Source organism: Ylistrum balloti, unplaced genomic scaffold (assembly GCF_031769215.1).
Source record: "Ylistrum balloti isolate Yb309-2 unplaced genomic scaffold, AGI_CSIRO_Ybal_v1 Utg370006, whole genome shotgun sequence".
In the NCBI taxonomy this organism is placed as follows: domain Eukaryota; kingdom Metazoa; phylum Mollusca; class Bivalvia; order Pectinida; family Pectinidae; genus Ylistrum; species Ylistrum balloti.
Window position 1 is genome coordinate 733,929 of NW_026782081.1, and position 15,742 is coordinate 749,670.

A 15,742-nucleotide genomic window follows, 5' to 3' on the forward strand; every position below is an offset into this window, starting at 1 on the left:
ACTAATATATAGAAAATCTTACAATAGATCGAATGGAAAAGATGAGTTATTTCCGATTGCCTCGTGTTAATTTTGTGATACCCTACATTAATTTATAAATATATTTTTTGTTATGGAAATACGATTCACAACGTGATCAAGTTTATAGTATAGTTACAGTTGAATCTCATTATCTCGAACTCTTATAACTCGAATATACCCCCGCGGTCCCGCCAACCAGGTTCGAATGACTGTGCGATAATTCTGAAAAAAAAATAACCTATCGATACGTATGTCTCACGATACCCGTAGTGACTGGCAATCGTTTAAGTGTTTATGTATACTTAGTTAAGCCCCTTTATTGATATTTGATACCACCTGACCCAAAACCAAATACCGACAAACTACCTGTGAAGTACACGACTGTGATTTAAACCTTTATAGGCATACGTTATTATCGTATGCATGAACCATGTTGCAGGAATCGTGTTTCCTTTCAACAGTACTACTTTACCTGAGTTTCTTTGCTACACAAGGTAAGTGAAATGACAGGCACATTGAGTTGTTATAGGTACGCTAAGGCTGTTATGCAAATCCTGTGATACTGAAAGTATTGTATAACTGTACCTTGAGCTAATATGCGGAGGTCACTTTATCGTTACAGATACAGCACAACACCGGGATTACGTTGGGTTTATAATACGTAACTGGTAGATACACATTGAAGTTTGCTTCATCCTCATATAGTGTCATAAATAAATATCATTCAATATATACGAGTGGACAAATCAATGCATGTGCAATTTAACTAGTAACCCATGTGATTTGTGTTGAGAAACAATTTTAACAAAAGTCATAAACTGGCATTGTATCCACCATTCATTATTTAAGTTTAACTCTAATTCTATTTGTATTCAAAGGAGTTATTCACTTGAGTATCTTTTGTACAATCTTCCAAATATTAGCATTTTACTTTTCAGGAGTCCCGTGTAAATCTTTCATTTGTCCACGTTTTTCTCTAATTTTACGGAATTTGAGTTTGAATTATAATTATGCTCCATTGTTGGTAGTTGGTTCAACATAAAAATATCTTTTACGTTGAATGCATGCAATTTTACATTAGTGTCTCGCATCATAAAACGGCCAATTAAATTGTTCGCGTTCGATAAACAAAGAATGGAAGACGCATGTCAACCATACAATCTATTGTGGTAACTCGAGCAAACCATTTGCTATGTATTTGTGAATATGTTGTTTATATTTCAGGTATTCACTTAACCTTTAACCAACTTAGTGTATAACAAAGTCATGCTCGATACACATCTCTGCTTTTATGATTAATATATTCTCTATGATTTTATTTATGATCATATTTGGATTAGATCTTGATCTTGATTTTAAAATAATTTCTTTATCATAAAAAGTAGTTCGGGGGCACAATTATGGATCGGAATGCGTTCAGGACATTCCTCATAACATCGGCTTCCTTTCCCACCGAGAAAACTGTACAAGCGTATGTATTTAATTATTTTGATGAGAATTAGTTTTTTTCAATTTTCTTACATATTCTAATAAATATCCAATATTTTATCATGCTAATCTTCCCTTAAAAAAACTAAAACTTATTATCAACATATCTTGGCAATATTATTGAAAGATGCAAACACACTTAATGAATAAAGAATCCAGTATCATTTTTCTTATTTTTTTTTAGATCTGAGTGGTCTTTCATAAAGAAAACCAAAATAATCAATATATACAATTAACCATTGTATTAAATAAGGAAACACAATATTTTTTTTTCAGAACCCAGTGACGTTATCGAGGGTTGGACGACTCCGAGATATCTTTTCAGACAATGGAATCGACGCTTACATTATCAGCACGGAAGATGCTCATTTCGTAAGTATGGTCAAAACATTATTGTTTGTAATCGATATTACACTGGTTGTTTCTTTAGGAATATTACGTTTCCATTGTATCAGGTCTATGATTTATTCATAGGCTTCGTCCCACATTAAGACCCTTCACAACGGTGTTTTAACATAAGGCCAGAGCCTATTTCGTAATGCATGTAAAATATGTGTATATCGTCTATATCAATTGATGGTGGAGTCATTGTTATAACAGTGCATGGCGGTATTGTTTCTGTATTGATAATGATATTGTGCACGCATAAAATATTGGTAGCGCAGAATGAAATGTCGTTATGAATGGAACCAAGGAAGAAAATACGGTTTATATAGTTTTCCTAACGTGAGATACTCAATAACATATTAGTGTATGATTAAATTTGCCGTCCACTTTCAGATGTTATACAGAAGATTGTCGCTCCTGATGCTCTTAGGCTGAGGATAGCCATAACCCAGAAATTAAACATTTAAAAGTTACACGAAGGTTAAAATATATCTCCCCGCTATAAGAGATCAGTCATACCGATAACATATTTGAAAGTGATTATCATCGAATACTTTTGTTATATCTTATTGTGCATGTTTGGTTGACTGCTGAAATTCATCATATGGTTCCAGTAAGTTAAAGCATTAACTGTGAAGTTAAAGAATAACGGAGATACCTATGTGTAAGTCTCAAGAGCGATTTCTACTATGCTTTGTGATTTACTAAGAGAGTGTTTGAAATAGTGTTGCTTACATTGAAACGTAGCACATATGCATCCTGCTGTTATTTATATAACGGGAGTGGTTTCTGTTCGTTGTTATAGTAATAGTGATGCTAAGTGTAACTCACGTGTAATCATGACTAATTTTAGTATAATTGAGATATCAATTCCATTTGATAGGATTTACCGATGATTGAAATTATATCATAGTCGTAATCGATGAAGCAGAAGACGCTTACTCTTCCGGAACACATGTTTTATTCTCCTTGCACTTTTTAAGGTGTCTCCGAGAAATATTGCTTTTGTTCATATTTGCCTAAGTTTTTATATGTGTTTTGATGACGATTAACACGTCGTATTTTCTTGATGATTTTTATTGAAAAGAATTCACAATTCAAACGACAATATAATGCATTCTCATCGAGAAATGACAATTCCATTTGTCATGATTTAAGTGTGATTCAAAATTCAAAGGGGATTGCATTTCACTGATGTGTTATTTAGTCTTATACGTACTTGTCTCTTTAGTGCATTAAGCATGAAGTGTATCCATGGCTGTTTAAAAAAGATTTGGTGTTCAACACCTTTGACATAAATCTTATCATAATATTGAAATAATATAATATAAAAATAATTGAAGCTCCGAGGATTTCTAATGAGTAAATCACACTAAAAATACATTGTATATGATAATTTGATAGAAAGTACATCTTATAATGTAAATTAAAATGAGAAAAGTATATTACCAAAGTGAGTGATATTTCAGGTTATAGATAATGAAATTATAAATTACCTTCTGCCATAATTAAGAGACATAGTCAACAAATGTATTTTCATTGTTCACATTTGATCACAATGAAATCAAAATACAAAAAAATAAAGTTTCGTTAAGGAATAAAACAAAATTTATCAAACTGAGACTTATTCCAAAACCTGTACCAGTTATACAAGGAAATCTTAATTTCATTATGTTATGTGCAAAGAATTTTCTTTCAGCGACACAGAAGTTCACCACATGACAGTCGTCTGGCAGCAATATCTGGGTTTCCGGGCTCTATTGGTAGTGTGCTATTGATCCTCATTTATTTCCTAAATTGCTAATACAGCTTTTTTTAATTTTAATTGATTATTATCATTGTAATTAATAATTTTTGATAATTTTAACTATACACTAATCCTTTTCATATCAGCTAACAGGGGGGGGGGGGGGGTTATGATTCTTAAACAGACATTTATAAAGAATTGCAAACAAAATCTCTGCCTTTCGGCAAAATTGAGAAACTTGATCAAGATGTATGTTTGTATTGTTCACATTTGATTAACTTTGTAGTACTTTTAATTTTAATATAAAGTGAACTATGTAAAACAATAGTATTTCGGCATATATTCATCGACCGTAATTGAATTGCTTAATGCTCAGACTTAATATATTTTGTACAACTATAAGTATGCATGGTTCTGCTACATGACAGAACAAAAATTGATATACCTATATAAGGCTTCTTATTATATCTCATGCAGTATTGAACAATGGTAGAGTGTCTTACAAAAGCGAGAGATAAAAACAAACGAATAAAGAAAGCTAACAATTGGATGTAAACCCATTATTTAGTGGTCATAGTAAAAAATAGATCTTGCTTTACTGTAAAGACTTTCTTTAGGTACTTTGAAATTTAATTTGTAAAATACAATGTTTGTATTATAATATCTCTAGTAATTTTGTTTTCATTTTCGAAATACTCTACTAGGCATATTTATCTATTTATTTTATTTGTAAAATATGTATTTTGATGACATTATTATAACACCTATAATGATTTTTTTTATTTTCGAATGAATACTTATTTATTTATTCATTTATTTGTTGTTGTTATGTTTATTGCCTTCAGGTGTAGCCATTGTAACGAAGACCAGACTAGTCCTGTGGTCTGATGGACGAGCCTTCCATGCCGCAAGCGAAAGTTTAGACTGTGAATGGGAACTCTACAGAAAAGGTGAGTAAGAAACATTTTTGAATCATCAACATTGAAATGTGTAAGTTCTAAATTTTGCACAAGATCTGATAGAGATCTTGGTGTCTAATCTGTTTTAGGTGGACCGGGTGTGCCTACAATGACAACATGGATCAAACAAGAACTCAAAGATTTCGTAATTGGAGCTTGTCCTGCTTTTCTTTCATCAGGTAAAACGTTCTTTCGGTGGTCGCTAATCATGTTAATAGTTCTATCAATATACCCCAAATCAACAATTAATACAACACTGAACATTTCTGCTGTGCATGCACCCAAAATATACGATATTTCGATCTTTGTACTAAAGGATATTAATAAAATAGACAAGTTTCAATTTATTGTTCCAAGTTTGGTGGAGAAATTTGGAGATGAGCTGCTCTACTGCCGGTATTCAACTAAAGGCTTTCGAATACGACCTAGTAGAACAGGTTTGGACAGATAACCGTCCTCCTGAAAACAGCGTCACGATCAATGCCTTGCCAACGCAATTTGCAGGTAAGGTTCAGTGGCAAAGGTAACTGCTTAACATTGCTATTGACGCCGAAATAATTTATCATGAAATTGTCACGTGTGCAGTGTCTGATAAAAGAATTTCCTACATGGTAACATGCATTTGGTTCTATTCCACGAATAGGATCACGATAGAAAACTGTACAAAAATTACACAAGTGAATAAATTAGAAGTAGAAACTAAAATGTCTTTTATTATGATTATCTTCATATTTTATTATTCGCCGTTGTAAGATGATTGTCATTCAAATTCCATTTTTACATATTAAAAGGTTCTGCACAATGCTCATTCTTATTCTGATAATCTCTTAATTGAATTTCGGTCATTGATTATAAACTTCTAAAGATTGAATTCTTCTCGTCAAGCCGGACAAATAGGCTTAACTACAATGCTCCAAAATCTAGGTTCATTTGATGACATTAAAAACATTAAAGGGTATCCTGTTTACCCACATTTAAGACTACAATGCGTTTATTGGTAGCTATCCCGCGTTGCAAAATACTGATATTAATCGCAGTAGGAGAGTGAAAGAGTTCATAGCTAAATAAATGGCACTATAAAAAGTTCAACAGATCTCATTATTTGTGAAAGTTTCATACTATTTCCTCGGAAAGTCGAAAGAAAAGTCAATAAAAGCATCCTCTATGATATCGTGTAAAACAAAACAGTATCACCCAGAAGCATGTCATGTACTGCAGAAATATATTGCTAACGTTCTGACATTAATTATATTGGACGCTGGTTTTGTATACTTCAGGCAAAACCTGGCAGGACAAACTAAAAGACATGTATGTAGAAATGGAGTCGGTTGGAGTTGATGTTCTCGTTATTAGTGATCTAGACGAATGTCCATGTAAGTGTAAGATTATAAGATGTTCCGTTTTTCATAGTTGTACCAAAATGCAAATAACAGGAGAAAAATAAAGATAGGTGTAATTACTTTATGAAATCTTTTCATGGCAATGTACATATCAATTGCTGATGATAATTCTGAATGTTATGCTTTCAGGGCTGTTCAACATGAGATCATTCGAATTTGGATTTAGACCTCACTTTTTTGCATATGCCGTAATCGACAGACGATACAATAATGCCAGGTAATATGACACTAATGTGCCATATGAAATTCCGGATCTTCCAACAAATAACTTTTCAAGCAGTGTTGAACTATACTACACAATGTGTTCATTTTTTAAAGGTTATATCTGCGTGATCATGTCTCGATACTTACTCGGAAACCTTCGGATCCTCATGTCAACATAACGATCATGGAACATCTAAATACGGATGTGAACGGAAAGTGTAAACCACAAATTGAAGATGTAAGGATCAATCTTCTTCTGATATACACTAATAGAGTTCATTTTTTTTAGAAACTATTACAGTGTAACCATTATTGAGGAGATGCGTTGTTGGCTGTTGTTGGTCAGAACAGTTGTTTCTGTTTTTAGAAAGACGATGCCGATTCTGGTGCCTGTGCAGCGATAGACGACGGAGTGAAATCCTGTTCAGCAGTTACTAATACATGTCTTTCAGTAAGATTATTCTTTGCATTTCCATATTTTTTTTCTGCATATTAGAGTTGATCTTACCAATGATTTAAGCTGTCAAGTGTCCTGATTTGAACGTTGTTTTAATATCCACTATCAATTATGTTACTGAATGATGTTAAATATTGATTAACAGACTCCTTGTTAACTTTTTGTATTTCCCTTTAAAAATCCAGATTCTTGACATTTGTGTGATATATTGATACTTATCAATTCTTGATATGTCCTTTCAAAATTTTCTAGATATTGTTATCATACTATTACTGAACTCTACTATTGATTCGTGCATTGAACAATCAAACTGTACAAACATAAGATCTGTTGATGTTGGAGCACAAACTTGAGCTATGTACATATGTAACATCGTCAATTTAATTTTCTGAACAATTGTCTTTGATACATGGTATGTGAAGGCATTGTAAATTGTTTATGGAAGAGAACTGTGTATAGTTTATTGACCCATGCCACTTGAGGAGGGTTGTTTATAAAGTCACGATATCAAATATCAAATATAACATTAACTGGCGAATTTTAATAGTAAAATTACATAATAGTACAATCAGATATAGTGTTTAGTGCTAAATGTATGTAATTGATGATTTTTTTAAATATGTGGTAAAAGCTCTCGTGTTCAGTTGATGGCCCTTTCGATAACTATTGTTTGAGATTTCAACTTCTGAAGAAACAAAATCAGAAAATCAGAAGTTGATGTATAAGATATGAAGTCGGCATGTTTTAGATTTTTATTGTCTGTCATTTTTCATAACTTTATATCAAATACATAAAGTGTAATTATGCTCTAAAATAATGAGTAAATAATTGATCTTTGCAATGTAGGTACGAGAGTACAATTTACAGGACGTACTTGAAGACATCCGACATGCATCGTCGGAGCCCAACACAAGGAAAGTTTGGGTGTCAATCTATTGTAATCACGCCGTGTACTCTGCTGTTCCCAAGGTATAATGTCTACCTTTCTTTCAAACATTCACAATTATTCTAACAACACCCATACATATGACCATACAGGGCACGAAAATTGCTATTCCAGCGTACCGTGTAATAGTTTTATAGAGGTGATGTTACAATATACTATAGACATTAAGATTATTATCATTTTACATTGAAGTCGAAAATATACCAAGATTTGACACCTGTAGCCATGGCTAAGGCCTTGCGAAATCCGGTTGAAGTGAAAGGAATGATCGACTCCAATGTAAGTAAAATAACCAAAAAATACAGGAAAGAAACGAGAAAACAACATTGTGAAAATTGCACTCATTTTCCTCAGGGTCTGATAGCATATGTATAGTACATTTTAAGCTCAACAAGATTGCCATATACATTTGGTAGCTAAGTTAGTCTATGGAAATACAGAGGATTCAAATCGAATATCTATTCTTCACCAAATGAGAAAGAAATATTTGACAAGCCGGGATCCATATATTTGCAACACGAAATGTGAAAAAGAAAAGAAAAATGGACAGCGCATCTTATTTCGTCATCGCAAAACATCGCACAGTAACATGAAATAACTTGCGAAACTCTGTCTTTAAGAGGTCTTGTAGTCGGGATTGATTTGAACATGTGCCCAGATTTTACCCCCGTTTCATGACTCATATTTCGACTATTCGTGCGAGGTGTTTGATAATAGGGTTCACTGTGAAACATTTCTACGAGTGTAATCGTTTGTTTTTTTCAGTTGGTCGATTCAGCTGCAGCGATCAGATTTTTTGCAAAACTGGAAAAAGAGGTAAGAAGAATCTCTGAATAGGGAAATTATTGTTTCTTGATTCCACCTTTATTGATAAGCCACTCACAAGTCAGGAAATTAATCAGTTGTGTGTAGTTATGTTCCCGTATCGTTCCTTTCTGCATTTCATATAATTTGTCATTACATACAGATAAAGCAAGGAAAAGATTGGACAGTCTTTCAAGCATTTCACGACATCTCTAATTATAGAAAGTAAGTATACTTGATTAAAACATTTGAAATGACCAAAAGTAATAAAAACAGTTTTTTTTAAGTAAAGTGAAAGAGAAAGTAAAAATATTTATGAAAATTGAAACAAACTGAATAAATAAACAATAATAAAAATAACAAGTGGGTAGAAACTGAAAGTGTAGAAAACTTTACTTAAAACTTATGCAATAATGTATGCAATAATGCAGATGAGCACAACGCAACGTGATATTTACTACATACATGCACATTGGGAAAAAAATGGCAATGCTTACTTACAGAGAAAGTCCTTACTTCCGCTCTCCGGCCTTTAGAACCTTGACCGGAAGCGGTCCATCTGCAGCCCATTTGTACAATCTGCCAACTCGTGAGAGGTCTCGTCGGATTACGACCTCAGAAATATTTATGCAGGATACCGGCGGACAGTACCTGTAAGAAATAGCCAACCATTATAAGTAATCTTCTTTAAACATAAATAATTAGGCAACGTTTGTTTTTCATGTCTCCAGAGCTTTTAATCATTAAGCATACAAGTCATTTTAACACATGCCTTCTCTCGGTATGTGCGGGTATACATGAATTGATCATTTGATTTCAATTTAAACTATGCGTGTATGAGCATTTGAGTGTTTCGTATTAAACTTATAAAAGGAACGGTTCATCCTTGGAAGATGGAGTTATTGTATATTTTAGATCCTTCTTATTTCAGCTCCTTACATTAAGTTAACGAACAGATAAATTTATTTCTAGGGCATGATATTTTAACCAATACTACCTCTACTTCACCGCATTTTTACTACACGAATAACCCATTGAAGTGCATTTGTTTCTTACGACTCAGTACATACCAAAACTTTTAAAATTTTCTTCGTCTTTCTCACAGAAATAAAAATATCTATTGTTATAGAAATACTGGCACCACTGATCTCACCAGGTCTTTCCATTATGGTATGCCAACTGAAACAGAGAAGGTACTGTACCGTCAAGAAATGCATTGAAGTTATGGCGTTGTTAAATAACTACTAGTGTATTTAGATAACCGTCTAAATGTCTTCCGTAGTGTACCAGTTATTCTACCATCTAGCCATCACTAATCATGTTCTCATACTATTTAGACGCCACTAATCAGACTGGCCTATTATTTGCCCGCCACACATCAAGTCCTAGTTGTTCAATTCTTGATTAAATTTCACCAGTTAATAGTGAAAATAAGAATAACTTCAAAGCAAAACCACTCTCAAAAATATCAATCTAATTAGTTTAAACAACTGTACAGCTCTGCAGTTTTTAAAAATGTTCCAAATTTAGTTTAATTTATATTTGAAAATGTTCACTGGTTAACGCTAATTATCCTTTGAGCAACTGAAGACAAATGCCTTACAATCTAGCCGCTACTGATCACGTTGGCCTATCTGACCGCCACTGATTAAGTTGTCCCACTAAATGACCGAAACTGATCAAGTTGTCCCACTAATTGACCGCCGCCACTAATCGAGGAAGAGAGAGAGCTAGTGTTGTCATCCAGGCGTCGGCGTTGATTTTTAAATGCTTAGATTTCGAGAGTGTTGCAAGGCATTATCACATCCCTTTAAAGTTATATTAGGTCAGAGTACTAATGTTTGATATCAGTGTCCTTGTTGGGTTTGACTTAACCAATAAGTATTGCTGGTAGTTCAAGAACATACTTTTCCAACCTATACTTTGATAAAATCCTGTGTTGATATTAATTTTGATCTATCTTTGACCTTTCCTGCCTACATCTAGTTGGTTAAAAAACACTTTTGTATGTAAACCATTCTAGAATCAGCTGCTATAGTAACCCCCTTTGACGGCCATTAAAAATGTAGACATTATCATAATCTAAACTTAAATTCAATAAAACTGGGCCAAAATACATGAACAAATAAAGACTTACACGGAGGCTTTTGAAATGGACAGGTGAAAAAAGAATAGACGTTCCGGGAAATTAAGCACCTTCTACTTCACCAACGACAACCGCAATGTAAATAATGGTTAATTCAAGGACTTAATATTGTGTTCTCAAACAAGGTATACAACAACGGAACCAAGAGGCAAACTAACGAAAATCAAACACGTTCAGCTTCATATCGCACAAAGAAATAGATCATTTCACTATGACGACCGTAAAATTTTCCCCATATTTTTCGTCAACCTGCCTCCTTAAATAAATTAATTAAAATCACCCTTATCACAGTTTGTTGTAATCGCTTATGTGTAATCTTGTCAGCATTTTTTGTTTTGTTTTGTTTCTTGTTTTGTCTAAATGCATGATAAACTATATAAAAGCATTTACAAATGTATATATTATATGTATATATATATATATATAATTGCTTTTCGTTTTTGTTATTTTCGATGTAATTTATTTATTTATTTGTCTGTTTTCCAAAATGCTTCTACATGAATGTATACATGTTACAGGAAATCTACACCAGAGTTTTAATGGCACTTGTGGATATATCTAAAATCGTATGGCCTAAGGGAAGAACAGGTACGGGTTTAAATAATGCTTGGTTCTGATTACACCATATTACGTCTTTTCGTGATGTAGAATTATCTGCTCAGGTTACGTAAATTTGTTTGTGAGAGTAGGGTGATTAGATGATGACGTAATATTATCTAACTAATTACGTACCTAAAAAGCCAGCTAACAAGAGCAGATAACTGCATTACAACAAAAATCTGTTTCTATATTAAAATGTCTCGATTTGGTCCCTGGAATACAAATTAGTTGGATTTAAATATTTTAACCTATTTTAAATTTGATGTAATAATAAATAATTTGATTCTTACATATGAGTGTCTTCTACGATATTTCAAGGCCCGGATTCTAAGAAGATATTGGAAGGTTTGGTACGAGTATTACTGTTTACAAAAACTGATAAATGTGTAATCACAAATGCTAATGTTAATGTAGATAATCAGTTAAAGTATATATTGGATTATGATTATGTTGACATGCTGGTCTTTTCTGGATGTTTGTTGTGTATATATCCAGTTTTATCAATACTTTTCACAAGTATGTTTTCATTGTTGACTGATAGGTCACGATATAGATGCCGTTGCTAGGCAGTATCTTTGGGAAATCGGATTAGACTTCTCTCACGAGAGTGGGCATTCAATAGGGGCATATGGAGGTGTGACAGAAGGTAATGCTACAATCAGTGATAAACTGTATTCATATTTTTAATCCAGACCTGCACTTAGATGTTGCCACATACATAAATAATTTTCTGCTGTCAAAGATAATCAATGATAATTTATCCACATAGGTTATTATAACGAGTACATTTCTTCAAATTATTAATTACTATTGCAAATGCAGGGCAGTGAAATTAGAACTCTTCTAGATTTATAACTCAAACGTAGAAAGTTACTTAAATAATTGCTTAATTCATTTAGAAGATCTACTGACTAATCATGATCAACGGTCCTTAAAATTTGAGTTGATATCGATTCAGAAGTTGATTATCGACAAATTGGTTCAATCTGTATGTTTAAGGTCCTGCAAAAATATCCTCTACAATGTCAACATTTCTTTCGGATGTTCCTCTTCACGCCTCTATCTTTACGCCAGGTAAGTGGTTCAGGTTTATGCGCCAGGTATTAATCCATATTATTTATTTTCACTTGTGTATCCAATTTTTTTTAAATGTTCTTCCAACATTTAATGATGGGAACACAAGAATGATAGTTAAATGTAAACATATAATGATATAAATAATAATGTGAGGCATTATTTCAATATTTTTCTTGACACTCCCATTTAAGAATACTCATTTTGAATACTAATTTCCATCAAATATTTGAGTCAGTGTTCAAACTTTTGTTTCACAGATGAAAATAAATATGATTTTCCTGATCCATCCAATGTACCGTTGGAGGAAAACATGTTCCTAACTTGTGGTATGTGCAATCATTAAAGAATAAAGGTGTCGATGTATCAAGTATTTCCAAATTGTGAAAAGGAAATACTGGTGACGACAATATCGATTGTGAGCATTATTGTGGTTGTGTTGTCACAGCATTGTTTTTGAAGTCTAGATTCACGAGATTACATTTAACTATGAAGAAACACGACGAAGATCTAGATTTATCTTTATTGTACATATGCATGTATTTTCCTCATGAGTCCTCATCTAAATTCAAATTTGGTTTCAACGATCTCAATTCTTGATTATGCTTTTGTCGTTTACAATTACTGTGAAAAGGAAATATTGTCTCTATTGATAGGGTTCCGTTTTCATACAGCAATCGGTTTTGACCGCCAATGAAACGTCCCGAAACTGTTCAATAGAAATTCGCTCATTATAGACCATATAAAATCAACAGTATTCATAATCTGAATGAAATATTTGTAAAGAAAATTTAAACAGGAACAATAATTTCAGATTTTGAAAATTCGTGTTGGTAAATAACAAGAAAAATACCATAACAGTTTAAATTCGGTAAAATCGCCACGGATATAGGAGAGTTTTAATTTTATCTATTTATTATTTCAGAGCCGGGTTTTTACCAAGTTGGTAAGATCGGAATTAGATTAGAGAATGTCAATAGAGTGAAGCTTGTACGCGGTTTGAAGGTAATTTAAAAAGTAATATCGTACGGTTACTTATGTTTCTGATCCAATGATCATTGTGCGTGCTTTGATTGATTATGGTTCGTTTTCTTGGTTTCATGTACAATTGTCAGAGAAATTGGCATAAATGAGTGCAAAAAAGGAAATTTATTGATGTTTATAGCAATAAATCTCTATAATTTATCTAAGGAATGTGTATCGCATAGATATAAGTTTGTTTGGGCCGGAAATTCATAAAAGAACACCATCACATTGGCGACACACAACATACATATGTATAACCGAATAAGAATTCAAATTAGCTCGTTATCTAGATATGTCTGTTGCTTCTTTCAATAGATTTTGCGACTTTTTACATTTTGTGGAAGCAGCTCAATCGGTAAATGGTTACGTTGCATGAACGAATCTCTGGTGTACTAATATTCCTAGCAGCCTTATCAATATCGCATTTTCCTTTACATGACAAATCTGGACCAGGTAAACAATATAAACATGTTTCACATTTCAGTTTCAGAACTCAACCTACTGTCAGTTTCTAGGATTTGAACCGTTAACTCTGATTCCTTTCGAACCTAATCTAATTTTATACGACATGCTGAGTTTACCTCAGGTAAGTTATTTAGATTATTTTTCTGTAGGTGCAATCATTGCACATGTAAGATAAAGTGTTAACACGTCCTATACAAATTGGTTTTGTTAAAAGCAGTTTTCTATTTTTGGAAAGCCTGTAGTGTTTGGAAAAATTAGGAAAATCACAATATATTTGTTCACTTTTCTTTTTTTCTTTTATGTTATGTCTTCATATATAATTTTTTATGATCACAGATACAATGGATAAATGCTTATCATCAAACGGTACTAGAGAGAGTTACTCCTATCTTGAAAGAATTCAAAGATGAAGATGCTATCACTTGGCTTCAAGAAAGGACAAAGCCAATAAAAAGAGGATCATGATTTTATCGAAATATCACCTCTGGTTTATTATGAACAAATGATATTCCCGTATCATATCTTTGTCATATGTAAGAAATGTATGCAAGTTTTCAAACAACCTATTTTTTGTAAATGAAGAAAAACTATTCGTTCTTGTAAAATGCGACTTAAAGCGACTGTACAAGAAATTTTAAGGTAGATCAGAATGGAGACGGACACTGAAGGCCACTTTTCATTTGCTGAACATGTTTACCTTTACGATAGTTAAAAACATACACGAACATATATGCAGTGATCTTGTACAAAATAGGTCTGAATTGATATAAATCTGCCTGTATCTTTTTTTTAAATACCCTGTGATAAGTTATCGTATCAATTTCATTTCATATCTCTGTTTATTACAATGTTTTCAGCATTCATTTGTATTATCTGGAGAATACAGAAAGTTGTAAGAACATCTATTTGATTGTTTCTGTAATAAAGTATGTATGAATAAATAATGATGTCAATATATGGATCTGCAGCGGAGATATTCACTCAAAGGAAAGAAAAACTGAAGACCTTGGTTTGGATGGTTCTGAAAGACGGATCGATACACATCAAGAAAATACCAACATATAAACATAACCATAATTCAAATTCAAATTCCATAAAATTAGGGCAACATACGGACGCTCCTGAAAAAAAAGTACAAAAAGATTAAGATTAGGTGTTCCGGAAGAGTAAGTGTCCTTTGTTTCATTGACGACATCCACCAGTTTAACCTTTAGGTGACATGTTGTGTCATGTTCTCATATGAGAACAAAGCTTACAATAACGGGAGCTAAAAGCAAACTAACAAACAACGAACATGTCCAGCTTCAAATCGCACAAAGAAATGGAATATTTCTCAATGAGAACAATATGGTCACCTTAAAACTTCCCTTTAATTCTCATCAACCTGCATCATTCGAAATTCTGTGTTAAGAGTTTGTCTGTCAGCTGATGAGCTCTTGCACGAGAATCGTGATAATGGGAACAGACCCTCGAATATTGAATTAACTGCGACATGTTAACACCTTAGGTTGGGGATGCAGGATGTATATCATACTGATGTGTGAAAATATGTCCATGTTGCTATCGTGATAGGAAACAATCGAAATAAGTGACTGATATAGAAGACCCTGTCTCCTCCTTGATTTCCGATTCTGGTTGGTATGTACGGTGGACGTATTTAATAAATATCTTGCCATATAATGAAAAGATGTCAGGAATACGTGAATTTAAAGACTTTTGCAAGGCTTTCGTAACCCGGTTTGATAAACTTTAGATTAGGTCAGCCCCTTATGAAAACAAACACAAGTCTGCCCACAAAGAGGCACTGTTTGTTCCCGTAGGTTATCCAGTGATCGTTGGAAGATCTTACCGGAAAACTTGATCATTTCTTATTGTGTCGTATTCCAAATATTTATTCTTTCATATGGATGTATTTTCTTCACGAAATACTCTTCAGTGTAGTTCACAACCACGTATTTATGCCGCCGTTCGATATCTTGAAAAAGGAAGTTCCCGTAGCAAGAGAAATAAGGCGTTCT

General features: G+C 33.1%; 1 protein-coding gene across 1 annotated transcript; it reads left to right on the forward strand.

Moving 5' to 3' along the window:
- Window positions 1-1,420: 1,420 nt before the first annotated feature.
- Window positions 1,421-14,189, forward strand: LOC132548146 (uncharacterized). The gene is made up of 23 exons (XM_060211969.1): window positions 1,421-1,492; window positions 1,786-1,881; window positions 3,596-3,659; window positions 4,489-4,593; window positions 4,692-4,781; window positions 4,960-5,106; window positions 5,880-5,975; window positions 6,132-6,219; window positions 6,321-6,444; window positions 6,574-6,657; window positions 7,510-7,632; window positions 7,802-7,888; window positions 8,375-8,425; window positions 8,577-8,638; window positions 8,917-9,066; window positions 9,543-9,606; window positions 11,078-11,147; window positions 11,701-11,805; window positions 12,159-12,233; window positions 12,494-12,562; window positions 13,159-13,238; window positions 13,744-13,845; window positions 14,061-14,189. The coding sequence occupies exons 5-23, from the start codon at window positions 4,712-4,714 to the stop codon at window positions 14,187-14,189; spliced, it is 1,776 nt and encodes a 591-aa protein (XP_060067952.1). The 5' UTR covers window positions 1,421-1,492; window positions 1,786-1,881; window positions 3,596-3,659; window positions 4,489-4,593; window positions 4,692-4,711.
- The last annotated feature ends 1,553 nt before the right edge of the window (window positions 14,190-15,742 follow it).